At 51.5% G+C, this 14,254-nt stretch overlaps 2 protein-coding genes across 2 annotated transcripts; one reads left to right on the forward strand and one right to left on the reverse strand.

The window, feature by feature from the left end:
• Positions 1–8,920: 8,920 nt before the first annotated feature.
• Positions 8,921–10,399, forward strand: TBX10 (T-box transcription factor 10). Its single transcript, XM_042881854.1, has 8 exons — positions 8,921–8,927; positions 9,072–9,255; positions 9,331–9,432; positions 9,506–9,677; positions 9,758–9,913; positions 10,000–10,067; positions 10,144–10,190; positions 10,269–10,399. Exons 1-8 carry the CDS (start codon positions 8,921–8,923, stop codon positions 10,397–10,399), a joined length of 867 nt encoding a protein of 288 aa, XP_042737788.1.
• Positions 10,400–10,450: 51 nt separating this feature from the next.
• On the reverse strand, positions 10,451–14,187 carry TCIRG1 (T cell immune regulator 1, ATPase H+ transporting V0 subunit a3). Its single transcript, XM_042881981.1, has 15 exons — positions 14,043–14,187; positions 13,884–13,966; positions 13,677–13,770; positions 13,383–13,595; positions 12,964–13,114; positions 12,748–12,887; positions 12,363–12,520; positions 12,208–12,298; positions 12,012–12,130; positions 11,686–11,899; positions 11,428–11,544; positions 11,244–11,354; positions 11,036–11,156; positions 10,778–10,949; positions 10,451–10,689 (listed from the first exon to the last, which is right to left on the reverse strand). The coding sequence occupies exons 1-15, from the start codon at positions 14,070–14,072 to the stop codon at positions 10,608–10,610; spliced, it is 1,896 nt and encodes a 631-aa protein (XP_042737915.1). The 5' UTR covers positions 14,073–14,187; the 3' UTR covers positions 10,451–10,607.
• Between the last annotated feature and the right edge of the window lie 67 nt (positions 14,188–14,254).

Raw genomic sequence — 14,254 nt, forward strand, 5'->3', positions numbered from 1 at the left:
TATGCTGGTTCCACATAATTCCTAAAGCTCTAGTATCACCTCAGCCACAAAGTGTGGTCCTCTGCCTGATGACATTCCCAATAGGATCCTTTGGTAAAACTTCACTTACTTCTTCTGTTTGTTTAGTTCACAAGGGAAATGCTTCCAGCCATCAAGAAAAAGCACCAACCAACACCAATAAATATTGACACCCATTTTGTTTTGGATGTTTAGCAAGGTATGCTTGCATATAATCACAAGTATCTTCCCTTTTAATTTGCCATAGTAGGGTCTTGGCTGTATACAGGGATTATTCTTTTGACTGATTTCACACTTTTATATATAGCTCTTACTTATTTTTCTCATTCTTCTTCCTAGCATGCAGGGTTTAAGTGCATGTCCCCAATGATTGCCCTGATGCTTTGCACTCATTATGTTTTTTCATCACACCTTTTGGTATTACTACTTGATGACTTCCAGTAATCCACCACCCACCCTCACTCTTACTTGGCTGCAATACCTCTGCCAAGTGCCCCCCTTTCTTACTGCATCTCTTGTGCTTTTCAGGCCATACCCCCCTCGTTTGTCTGCCTGTGGTTCTTTTTGCACCTTGGTCCACTTGGCAGTTACCTAAAACTTCAGAAGTATCCCCATATTGATGAGCTTTATTACGGCATTCCCCCTTAGTAAATCTATAGTTTGTAACAGTTTCTGTATTAACTCCCCATATTTAATTGGATTCTCCTGGGAGCTTAGCCCTCCTTCAAATCGCTCCACTTGTACGTACCATGCTAAATCTGCAATCAGCCCTTGTGTTGGCTGCTCTTTCTTCAGCCATTTCCAAAGCTCTAACGGGAGCTCTCAGCTCTGCTTTTTGCCTAGAATTACTTCCTGGGAGTGGCTGGGCTTCCATCTCTCCGCCTGGTGTCACTATTGCATAGCCAGCTTGATGGCTACCATTGAAGGCAATCCGTCCCTAATTTGGTATCCGCAATCTAGGCCATCCTGACACACCTGAGGGAGCTTGTGGCTCCCATTTTGACTTCAGCTCTGGTATTTGACACACCACCTCCTTTCATTCAACCTCCAGACTTTGGTATCCTTGAGTGATGGTAAAACTGGTTCAGATGCTTCGGATCACCTTGGGATTTCAGCAGCCCAACCAACAGATTCACAGCATCCAGTGCTTCAACAGGGGTCTCCAATTTCTGTTCCTCTTCCTGTAGCAAAAAAAAAAACAAAAAACCACAATTCCTCAAGCTTCTAAGAATTTATTTTCCATTATCTGTAACCTTATTGTTCCTTTATCTGTTCCTTTATCAGTTATCTGTGTATTCAGCAAGTCTCTTCCTAATAAGGGTCTCAGACATCCAGGAAAATACAAGAATTCGTGAGTAAACACCCAGTTTCCAATTCCACATTGGACTGGCCAGAAAAAGACCATATCTCCTTCTCCCCGCGGCCCAGCTACAGACATTATGTGTTCATGAAGTTTTCTCTTAGGAGCATTTAATACTGTACAAACTGTTCAAGTGTCTATCAGAAGTTTCACCCTTTCCCTTCCCCAACTCTACTATCTTTATCTTCGTATGTCTCCTCCATCTCCTTGCCTCTTTCACCCATACCACAACTGAATAGCACTGCTGTATCGTAGACTTTTCCCTCTGTTTCTCCAAAGCCAGAGCATTTGCATCCTCACACACTAACTGACAGTTCTTATGGATTTTATAGTGATTTCTTCATTCAGAAGAGCAAGTCCACACACGGTCCTTCGTCCCGTTTTCTTTCCCTCCTACAAAATAGCATTAATTGCAAAACTGTATTATAATTCAGAGTGCCATTTACCGGCCACTTTTCTTGACCACCACTAATTACAATACGTTATCAATTTGCTTCAATTTTCTTATTTGGTGTCCCCCAAACTTGTTCCAGTGTCCCAGAGAACAGTAGTTCTGGGAGCTGTGGACTGTACATTAACCACATTACTGACCAGAAATAAAACACTCTTAATCAAAATTAACCTTAACCAAATTCCCTGAATTCTGGTCATCGCTGTGTGCAGGGAAATGCCAAAATACCAACACCGAGGCACCAATTCCTTCATATAAAATTTCAGTGTCTCTCTATTGAATAACAAACAGCTGCTCACCAGCTGGAGGATCGCAAAGGGAGTCTTTGTGAAGTTCTCTGGTGCACACTGGAGCCTGACTTACAACATTCTTATTTATGGCAGTCTCGAATCATTGAAGAGAAACATCCTGTCTTGAGAAGGTTGTTTATCAGGACATCTGGAAATTAAAGCAGAGGTGAAGTAGAAAAAGAGCCAGACAAAAAAGTCAAATAATCAGCTTTTGAGACACCAGTGCCAGGGAAGGTTTAGGCTGAATGTTAGGAAAAAGATCTTCAATAAAATGGTCATGAAGCATTAGAACTGGCTGCCCAGTGAAGTAGTTGAGTCACCATCCCTAGAAGTACTTAAAAGATGTGTAGAAGTGGTGCAATGATGTAAAATGACACGCAGATGTGGGCATGGGTTAGCGATAGATATGGAAGTGCCAGATTAATGGCTGGGCTTTATCATAGGAGACTCTTTCAAACTAAGTGACTCTGTGACTCTAAGTGATCTCTTTTCACAGCTCATGGACAGCAGCAGGTCACCAAGGATGGACTCAGGAAAGTTTGAACACAACCACCAGGGATTCTTTGGAGCAGCTCAACCTGAAGTCATTGCACAAAGATTTTAGGGCAAACATTTGCTAACTGGAACTTTCTGCCACTGAAATCCCATGTGGCATCCCTTTTACACACTTTTGTATTTCTTTGGGGTATCTCTTGGTTCTGTTCCTCTGGCAGCTCCTGGGGCTCTGCCTGGAGGACAGATCAGTGCAGAGCTTCAACACCCACTCATCAGCAACGAGATTTAATTAATAAAGCACAAAAGAAGTGGACATCCATCACAAAGAAAGCATGGGCCTTGGGGCTTTCGGAGTCCCTAGAGAAGCCAGAAGAGATGCAATGATGGGAAATGAGCAAAGTCAGGGACTTAGAGAAGGGGGGAATTAAATTCTCACAAATTTCAGAGATGTGACACTTTCACATTTCTAGACGATAGCAGTCAGAGAACAGAACACCCTAAAGAGGAAGTTTTAAAATGGCTTTATCAATATAGGATATATTGGGAAGGTCAAGGGACACATCTTCCTGAAAGAGATGTTAAGGCACAGGAGAGATGAGGTGATCTGAGACAGTAAGCATGGCTTCAGCAAGGGCAGATTGTGTCTGACCAATCTGGTGGCTTTCTATGACGAAGTGATGGCATTGGTGGACAGAGGAAGGACAACAGGTGTCATCTACCTGTACTTGTGCAAGAGCTTTGGTGTGGTCCCACACCACATCCTTATCTCTAAGTTGGAGAGAGATGGAGTTGAAGGCTGGAACATTAGGTGGATAAGGAATTGTTTGGATGGTCACAGCCAGAGGGTCCCCCAGGGGTCCGTCTTTGGACCAGTGCTCTTCAATATCTTTATCAGTGACACGGACAGTGGGATTGAATGTACCCTCAGAAAGTTGGCACCAAGCTGAGTGGCGTAGTTGATACAATAGAACGGAGGGACGTCATCCAGAGGGACTTGAACAAAGGCTCAAAAGGAGGTCCCAGCCCCAAATAACTTGTTCAAACAAAGACTTTGCTGTGAGTTGCAATACTGAAACACACTACTGTGCTAAAGTAAATTGAAGTTGGCTTGGTTTTCAGCTAGCTCTGAAAGAAAAGGGTTGGTCTCCAGGTTCTTCACCTCTCAGGAATTGTCCACTCCCTTTTATTCAAAGGAGAACAAGTGCATTTTTCTCTTTCTGTGCCTTTGTTTACTCAACAGCATTAGTCAGGTCCTCCAGATTGGGACTCATTTCACTCTGTTTTACATTCAGCTTGCATTAAGACCCATAGCTCATGTCTGCTGTTACTTCTTTGTAAGCCAAGTTCTTATGAGAGAGTTGGTTCTCTCACCAACGCGATCCACAGAGCTGAATGAGATCTTGGCTGATGAATTGTTGGTGTTTAAACCAGGTTCCACCAACACACTTAACCAAATCTCTCTTGGCCACAGGGCACTTACGTAGAAGAGATTACATGGTATTGTTTAAAGCTAAGGAGGTAAGTCCTTTCCATATATTCACATTCCATATATTCATATTCCTTATATTGAAAGCCAGGCTGGATGTGGCTCTGGGCAGCCTGGTCTGGTGGTTGGCGACCCTGCGCATAGCAGGGGGTTGAAGCTAGGTGTTCACTGTGGTCCTTTTCAACCCAGGCCATTCTGTGATTCTATGGCTCATAAGGACGTTTGAGGTGATCTTCAGCTACAGTCACTAGGTATCTACATGGAGGAGAGGTGAATCTTACCCTGGAGAAAGCAGCACTGCTCATACCTATGTTTAAATCAAAGTTAACCAAAATAGCCCCATCTAATAGCAAGCTTCACCATATTGGACTAGATGGCCTTTAAAGGTCCCTTGCAACTCAAATTGATATGCTTCAGTTACCAAGGCCAGCCTTCAAGAGATCCCTAGTCCAGAGGATCAGGGAGAAAGTCTGGAAAAGGAAGACTTTCCCTTGACTGGGGAGATCATTACAGCGTAGAATATTTAGGAAAACTTGACACCCAGTCCATAGGTCCTGATGGGATGCACTCATGAGTGCTGAGGGAGCTGGTGGACATGACTGCTAGGCCACTCTTGATCATCTTTGAAAGGCTGTGGCAATCAGGAGAGGAGCCTGACAACCAGAAGAAAGTCAGGATCACCAGTATTCAAAAAGGGCAAGAGGGAGAATGCAGAGAACTGCAGGCCAGCCAGCCTCACATCCACCCCTGGAAAGGGGATGGAACAGCTTATTCTAGATGTCATCTCTAAGTACGTGGAAGACACAAAGGAGCAGGCAGCTTATGCTCATGAAGTAGGTGGTATGCATAATAACCATGGCTGCACGGAGGTTTGGGACCCATTTCAGGGACAGGAAATATGGGAAAAGATGAATAACCGCTTGTCCTTTTGGAATTGATACCAGCCATGTGGTGCTGTGGGCTCCATGTTGTAGCTGGACAAGATCTCCTGCAATGAATTTGCCGCACAGGAAACTCCAGTGACGTCTCCCCTGGTAGAGTGACAGCTGTGCTGATAAGGCAGGAATGGGAGAGCAAACAGGGTGGGAGGGAAACACCCAGTACAGTCTGAGAGGGTTTGCTCCAATCTGGTGAGAAAGACAACCACACATGGATTAAATAGTAACCAGAGATATGGCAAGAAACTTGGGACACAAAAGTGCTCAGCTCTGCTGCTTTGTAGTCTGACCTGCAATGCATAGGGCTACCCGTTGATTGTGTGTCAATAAATCAACAGATCAATGTCACCCTGATTTGGTTTGACCCAGTTTTCTCCTTGCTTCACCACCAGCCCAAATTATTGCATGGCTCTGGGGTAGCATTAGGGTTCTAGGTTCATCACCATCCTCATGGGTCATGGAATCAGTAAGGCTGGGAAACATTATCTAGCATTTGCCTTTGGGGAGAATCATCATGGCTGTATCTCAGACTGCTTTGCAGTGCCTTCATTCACAACAGAGGTTGCCCAACTGCCATCCATAACATTTTATCTGTTAATCACTGAATGATGTTTCATGATAAACAAGGAAGAACAGTTCCTGTGTAGCATATCAGTTACTTACTGTCATCTCCCCTTTTCTTGCTTAAAGGCATTCGTGTCCTGAGGCCACGTGTGATGGCATTTGATGACTTTATAACATCTCCTTGGTTCCCTGGAATGACAATATCTCTTTTGTCCCTACTTGCTAAGCAGAAGGGCCAGCCCATGATGTGAATATTTTGATAGGTAGCAGAATGTGGCAGAGATTTAAGTGAGAAGAGTGAGGCTGTAGCTCCCTACTTGTGCTTTTCATGGGGGTGAGTTAACTGCTAAACACAATTAATTACATTTGGAGCACCGAGTGAAATTATCAGTACCCTGAGCCAACAGAGGACAATGAATCAGACTTCAGGTGAGGCAACAGGCAGAAGTCTCCAGGAGCACCACCTGTATGGGATATTTAATGATATTTAATGAAAAAACTAAGCACATCACCCACATCTTTACCATTTCTGTGAGTCTCCTCAAAGCCTCCTTCACCTCCTGGTTCCTCAGGCTGTAGATCAAGGGGTTCTGCATGGAGGTCACCGTGGTGTAAAGCACTGCTGTCCGTTTATTATCCCTGGAGCTTTAAGTAAATAGTGATGTACCATGGAGGAAGCTCACAACAGTCAGGTGAGAGGCACGAGTGGAGCAGCATTTTGGGAATACGATGAATGAGTACAGCAGGGGATGGCAAATGGCTGCACAGTGGTCTTAAGCTATCATAGCCAGCAGGAAGCCCAAGAAATCAAAAATGAACACCTGGGCTGCACATCCAGCATGGGCAATGCCCTTCTTCTCTGACACAGAGTCAACCAACACCCTGGGGATGATGATGGTGGAGGAGCAGAGGTCTGCAAAAGCCAGATTGCCCAGGAAATAATACATGGAGATGCAGAGTTGAGGGCTGGTACACGATCATCACCAGGTTCCCCAGGACGGTGGCGATAGAGATGAGCAGAAACAGAAGCAAAAGGGGAACCTGACCCATGAGGCCACCTGTGAACCCTGCTAAACCAAACGCAGTCACCTGGGTGCAATTGCTTTCTGCCACTGGCTTGGTGCATGCTTTCCACATGAAGAAGGACAGAAAGATTCTTGCAGTTCTTTCTGCTGCAGGCAGGCATCCCCCAGCTATAAAGCCCTCTCTCCAGCAGGCCATAGAGATGAGAGCTAAAGGAAGATTTCAGGCATGAACTGATTAGAAACAGCTTGCCAAAAGGTGCAGCACCATGTGGGTAACATAAAATGGGATTTTGCAATGCTTCTTTCCTGGGAGAAAGAGGTTTCTCTTGGCTTCCTGAGACTCTCTTTCAGCTCTAAAGCATTTGCTGGCTCTCTAACCCATTTCTAGAGTCTTCAGAAGGAGATGGGCATTCCCAAAAGCTGAAAAATATATCCTTGAAAGTACTTTGGGGGGAAAAAAATCTTGCTCTCTGCATTAGAACTTGATAATAACTCACTTTCAGCAAATGCCTCGCTATTTCATGAAGTCTGGGGATTTGGGAACTGAGAATCTCTTCAAGCCTCAGGAGAGGAACAAAACCCAGAGCAGGAGAGGAACAAATCCCAGAGCAGGCCATCCTCCTTTCTCTGCATATCTAGTTTTGGATAAGCAGCGCACCCAAAGCAGACAGCCTCAGATCAGATGGACAAAGGGGCTCTGTTACCCCTCAGAGACAGTATCTGGCCATACACATCCACTTTGTGAATATTTCAGCTTCACCATACACTTGGATGGGCACTGGTGGAGCACAATCCCCCACCCACTGTGGGTGATGAAACACCTTACTACCCATTTTAAACCCCTTGTATGCAAACCATAGCTCTCTAATTTGACTACAAGGAGCCAACGGTATCAATCCGCTACCCGTTGCTGCCCTTCCCACCCACATGGCCTTCTCCCCACCTTGCACAATGTCCAAGCTGGTCAGCTGTGATTTCCCCCTGATAAAATGCATGCTGGATGCACTCTGCCACCTCCTTGCTCTTGCTCTGCCTGGAGAGGGCTTCCAAGGCGATTGAGATCACGATCCCACTGAGGACTGCCCACAGTCCTCCTGCACCCCTTGGTGCTTGGGATGACACCTACCTCCAAAGCGAGGAGAAACTCTGCAAAGCAAGGTTGGGTTCCTCTTTCTCAAGGCAAAGTTGGGTTGGATAAACTCTTGGAACTCACATTTTACAGATGTGGCACATCTGGAGCATCATCTCTGGCCACCAGATGGTGATGCACAGAGAAGGCAAGACCTGGCCCTATGGCTTCATGCTCTGTCATGCCCCAACAACCCCCTCTTTCAGGTGTTTGCTGGTGTGATAAAATGGACTGATTTATCTCAGACTCAGATTTACCACCTTGAGATCCTTGGTGTGTAGGAATTCTGCTGAGGGACACCAGCAGATTACTATCATGCTGCCAGCACAATCGCTGCATTCATTGCTTGCAAGTAGGAAGTTGGCAGCCTTGGGAAGGAAGAAACGAAACCACAAGTGATGTTGAGGCCAGAAGCAGCTGTTTTCACATGGCGTCATGGTTTTCAAGCCAACCATCCCCTGTTTAGAAACCTCTCTCCCAAAGAGCACCTGCCCCCAAACTGGGGGGTCTCGTTCCCACCCCTCTGTGGGAAAACATTCTACTGATGGAGACCAGAGAAGTTCATTAAATGCTGAAAAACAGAGGAAAGCAAAAAAATCGACTACGAGGACTGCAGTGCTGAGCCCCACCCTGGCTGTCATATCACCTCACACCTCCTCATCTCCTGCTCAATGCTGGCCCTGCGGCTGACAGCAGGAGATGGATGGGGCCATGCTGCTGCCGCAGGGGATGCAGGCAGCAAGGTGATGGATGTGGGGGACTGAGGAGGTGGCGGCCCCCCTCTTTGTCTGCACAACCAGTCCCATTCCCCAAAATTTAGCGCTGACCCAAAACACAGGGACTTCACCCCCTCCCCCCTGTTGTCCCCATCACCCCAGCTGTGCTGCTGGCCCCATTGCAGTTTGACAATTGCCCCCCATCCCCAGTGTCACATCCCCACCCCAGGCACACCCAGACCCACCTAGGGGTCCCAAAGCCATTGCTGCCCCTCCCATCCATCACTGGGGTGCCAAGGCATGAAGGCAGAACAGGGAGGGGAGGTAGTGCTCCCATCAAGCTCCATCCCCCTTGTCTCCACCCCCATGCAGGGAGATAAAACCCCTCAGTGTTCTGCGGGGGCTGCAGTCTGGAGCTGGCAGAGTTGCAGTTGCTTCATACCCACCCATGGCAGGTAAAAGGCAATCGGGTGGGATAACGCCGTGCTACATTGGGGGACCCTCAGCTGGAGAAGGATGCAATGGGTGGCTGAGGGTGCATAGGGTGGCTTCCAAAAGTGGGGTGCAGGAACCTCAGCACCTATTGCCCCCCTCTACAGCCTTCCTGGCCATTCCCAGTGAGGGCCTCCCTGCAGGCAATGCTCCTGGGTGGGCATGTGAGGGGCCAGGGGCCAGTGGCAAGAACCGCCGCGTGTGCCATGCCATGGCACGGCTGGAGATGGGCAACCTCTGGGAGGAATTCAACCGTCTGGGCACCGAGATGATCGTCACCAAGGCAGGCAGGTAGGGACGGCGGTGGGTGCTGGACGGGTGATGGGGCGGGGGGGGGCACCCCTGTGGCCTCCCCCCTCCCCGCAGGAGGATGTTCCCCACCTTCCAGGTGAAGCTGTCAGGGTTGGACCCATTGGCCGACTACGTTCTGCTGATGGACTTCGTGCCGTTGGATGACAAGAGATACCGGTGGGGATGGATGGAGAGGGATGGGGATGTGATGGGCGCATCCCAACGGTGCTGAGCCCCCTTGGCTCCCCAGGTACGCCTTCCACAGCTCGTCCTGGCTAGTGGCTGGCCGTGCTGACCCAGCAGCTCCTGGCCGTGTCCACTTCCACCCTGACTCACCAGCCAAGGGTGCGCAGTGGATGCGGCAGATCGTCTCCTTTGACAAGCTCAAGCTCACCAACAACCTCCTGGATGACAATGGCCACGTGAGGACATGGCGCTGGGGTAGGGATGGGGGGCACATGTGGGGTGAGGATCTCACCACCCACTTTCTGCTCTATCCCAGATCATCCTCAACTCCATGCACCGCTACCAGCCCCGCTTCCACGTGGTGCTGGTGGACCCCCGGCGTGACAGCGAACGCTTCGCCCACCAGAACTTCAAGTCCTTCAGCTTTCCAGAGACCCAATTCATGGCAGTGACGGCATACCAGAATCACCGGGTGAGTTGGGGAAGGGAGGGGGAGGACAACGGGGTGCCCCCCAGCCCATAGGCCCCTGATCCCACTTGCTCCCCTTTCTGCTGCAGATCACCCAGCTAAAGATCGCCAGCAACCCCTTTGCCAAAGGGTTTCGGGACGGCGAGCCTGAGCCATGGTAAGACGCCCCCCTCCTGCCACAGTGCCACGGTGACAGCCACATCCTCAGCACCCCGCTGCCCTCCCTCTTGCAGGTGTGGCGCCACGCTGTCCCTCCCCCAGGCCACCACGCAGAACAAAGGTAGGGGGGCCAGAGGCCGTGCTGCCCCCCCGCTGCTCCCCTGCAGCCATGGAGCGCTGGCTGCTGTGCCCCCCCCAGGTTTATCTGCATCCCACTTCCAACCTCTCCCCTACCCACCCCACAGTGTCTATGTGGGGGCCAAGCCCCGTGCCAGCCCCTACCCCCTCCCTGCCCTGCAGCCAGATGGCTTTGGCTATGGGCAGCAGTGAGGGGTCCTCTCTGTACCTCCCCCTCAAGGACTCGCAAACAGGGGACACAAACAGGGAGCCAGGGGCTTTATTTACTGCAGAAATCTCTAGGCTTGGAAAAGGAGAGGACGGGGCCAGGGAGCATGCATCCAACCCCCCCTCCCCCGTCACATGGCACTGGGGGGTCCCAGCAACATGGAGCCCTCCAGGTCCATGTGGCACAGTTCAGTTACTCCCAGGGATCGGGTGAGAAGGTGAAGGGGCACAGCTTGTAGCCAGCACCCACGTAAAACTTATTCTGAAACTCCACCCTGCCAAGGAAGGAAAGGAAAAAGGCATGCTGAGGGCTGGGGAGGGGGGTGTGCGGGGTTCTGTCCCCTCCGTATCCACTAGGCTCACCAGTGCAGGCGAAGGGCATGAAGGAAGGCGGAGAGCCCCTCCATCACCAGCAGGATGGCCATGGTCAGCACGGCGAAGGCGGCAAAGACGGGCACCAGCACGACACCACCAACATAGCTCAGCCCCACAAAGCCATTTCGCATCACCATGGTCCACAGCACCTCAGAGAGCTCTGCCCATGGGGTGGGGGACATATAGGGGACAGTGAGGTTCAGCTCAGCCACTGGGGTGGGTTTGAAGGGCACAGGGGGCACTAACGCGCATGGGCAAGGCTGAGCGCCCAGAGCCGCAGGTAGGACGCGGTGTTGGAGATGCAGCCCAGGCAGTACTCGATGGTGTGGATGGCCTGATGCATGAAGACCTCGGAGAAGTCCATGTGCTGCAGGGACAGAGGTGGGATGCTGTGTGTTGGGCTGATGGGAGGGGCAAAGACACCTGACCCCCTCACCAGCCCCCTGCCCCTCACCTTGGCATCAGGGCCGTGCCCCCCACTCTCCACATCTTCCTTGGTGGCATTGACAGAGTTGCCGGCCTCCTGCCCTTCCAGCAGTGGCTCTTGCTCCACCGTGGCCGCAGGCTGCATGGGGACATTAGTCCTGGTCAGGCCCCCCAACCTCAGCCAAGACCCCCAACCTCATCCCCAGCCTCACCGGGATTGAGTTCACCCTCCGCCTGTGCTGCTGGTTGTACAAATATAGGGGTGTCCCCAGGAGCAGGACAGGCACCGACACCAGTGCCAGCACCACCAGCACCATCTGCACCGGCACCTGCAGCACACAACAATTCAGGGTCTCTTCCAGCACTGGGACACCCAACATCCTACACATCCTGAGCAAATGGAGCTGAGGATGTCCCCGCTCATGACACTGGGACACCCCAGTCTTGGTGGGGTGTCCCAGAGATGCTACCTGTCCCCGGTAGAGCGGGAGGTTGTCAGCATTGGAGGTGAAGAGGAACATATCGATGAAGTGGATGAGGATGCTGGGAGCCACCTGGGAGTCGGCGGCGCTGAACTTGACCCACTTGTAGAAGATGAGGAAGACGAGGTAGCCAAAGAGGGCCAGCAAGAAGACCACCTCAGGTAGGAGCTCCAGCACCAGCCGGTGCCACTGTCGGAAGTGCCTGAGCAGGAGTCAATGATGAGGTTTGCACTCAGCTCAGCTCCGACACAGGACCCTGCTCGCCCACCCCATCCTGCCACCATTTCCTTAGCATGATCCAATGGGGGACTCACACGTGGTTGAAGATGCCTAGCAACACGCCGAAACCCATGTGCACGATGCCCAGCACCACTGACATCTTCATTTTGAAGGAGTTGAGGAAGTTGAGGTGGTTGGTGGCTAAGCTCCAGATCTGCCAAGGACAACATGAGAGATGCCCAGCCACTCCAGCAAGGGTCCCATCCTGCCTTTCCCCCATGGGATACTGACCGGGTCAATGCCAAAAGGATAGGGCCCTCGGAACACACCAGTGACATTGGGGTCCAGGGTGAGGGATTGGTGGGTGGCGAGGTAGGCAGAGCTGTGGGCAGAGCGAGGCGTCAGTGTGGGCAGGACCAGGGCTACAAGGAAAAATGGGGACCCACCTCCAGGAGGAGTGGTTGGCCATGGTGGCCACGCTCCAGGCTGAGGGGAAGATGACAGTGGCTTTGCTGAAGCACTCATTGTAGATGAAGCCGGTGTAGATGGAAAAGGCCCCCATGAGCAGGATGAGGTAGCGTCCCTTGAAGAACATCTGCCAGATCTGGGGGGGGGAACAAAAGGTGGCTCCCATGTCCCACACCACTACCCCCAGCCCACACTGTTCCCAACCCACACCACCCTGCCTAGAACTTCAATTTGCCTCAAGCTGGCCCTGTGCCACAGCAAACTCACGCCTCCAACCTCATCCTCTACCTCCAACCCCTACACCCAATGCTTGCCCTCTACCTCCAACCCAACCAGCCCTGCCCCACACCATGTCTCACTCACCTCATTGCTGCCCTGCTGCAGGCTGGGGCTGTTCTCAAACAGCACCATCCAGAGGGCGAAGAGGAACATGAGTAGCCCATGCCCCACATCCCCAAACATGATGGCAAAGATGAAGGGGAACGTGATGATGGCATAGGGGGCTGCAAGGCACAGGGACCATGTCACACAGGGCCCCGTCAGCACTGGGATGCAGTAGGGGGACACGATGGTCCTTACCAGGGTTCACCTCCTGGTAGCTGGCCACCCCATAGGCATCCACAATGCTCTGGAAGCCAGCAGTGAACTTGTTGGTGCGGATGAGAGTTGGGGGGCTCTCCAAGGTGGGGATCCTCTGCACGAAGCACTCCACACTTGAGCCACTCTTGTACTGTGGGGAAGGCATCCAGAGCCTGACCCACGGCACCCAACCCACGGCCATGTTGGAGCAGCGTGGATGCCAAGTTTGGGTGGCACAGGGATTCAGGGCACCAGGAGTGGGGGATAAAAACTCTCCCCACAACATGTACCATCATGTACCACCTTTGACACTGGTGGGAGCACACCAAGCAGCTCTTGACACAAGAACATGGGTCAACCAAAGCAACCTTGGCATGAGGACAAGAGCCAACCAAGCAACCCCACAAGAGGACACGCACCGATCCTTGGCGCAGGGCTTCCTGCACCTGGGTAAGGTCCTGCACGGGACACCAGACCTCAGCAATGAGGCACTTCTCGGTGACATCCAAGCTGCACTGGTTGAGGACGAGGTAGATGGCCTTCATCTTCTGCACCTGCACCCGCCAGGAGGGCAGTGCCAGCACCACCTTGTCCAGCACCTGTGCCAGGTACTGCTCTGTCTCCTCCAGCACCTGTGGGCACCCAAACGGGGCTCAGGGATTTGGAGTCCCGGTGTGGCCTCCCTGTCCCCCAGCTCACGGTGCCCAGCTCACCACACTGAGGTCCTGGATCTGGCTGACCAGCCCATTCAGCGTGTCGGCCCGGCTGGCCTCACTCTCCGGGTAGGGGTACACATGGCAGTGGAAGCTGGGATAGATGGACATTGCCATGTTGAAGGCTGGTGCTCCCTGGTACTGCAGTGGGTCTCACTAAATAAAGCTTTTTTTGTGTGTCCAAACGATGTGGGGCTGCTCACTCACCAGTCTGAGATCTTGTGGATCTTCTGCCCGATCTGCTCTCCCCAGTAGGAGATGAGGAAGATGACCCAGGTGACATTCTCACCCTGTGGACACATAGGTCACATCAGCACCAGCTTGTCCCATCTCCCTTTCCCACCAAACCCCAGGTGCCACAGTCACCGTGTTCGGGTCCTCCAGGGGCTCAGGCATCTCCACAAAACTGGCCACCAGGTAGCCACGGCAGGCTCGCCACAGCAGCCGTTCAAAGGCACTCACTCTCCACGGGTGGATGACACCAGTCACAAAGCTGTGGGAACGCAGCGTTGAGCACTGGGATGGGCACTGCTCTGCTGTGGCCATGCCCCCACCTTGTGGCCTATTCCCAACCTTTC

This window comes from Lagopus leucura, unplaced genomic scaffold (assembly GCF_019238085.1).
Source record: "Lagopus leucura isolate 7727_CA_CO unplaced genomic scaffold, USGS_WTPT01 Super-Scaffold_100033, whole genome shotgun sequence".
Classification (NCBI taxonomy): Eukaryota; Metazoa; Chordata; class Aves; order Galliformes; family Phasianidae; genus Lagopus; species Lagopus leucura.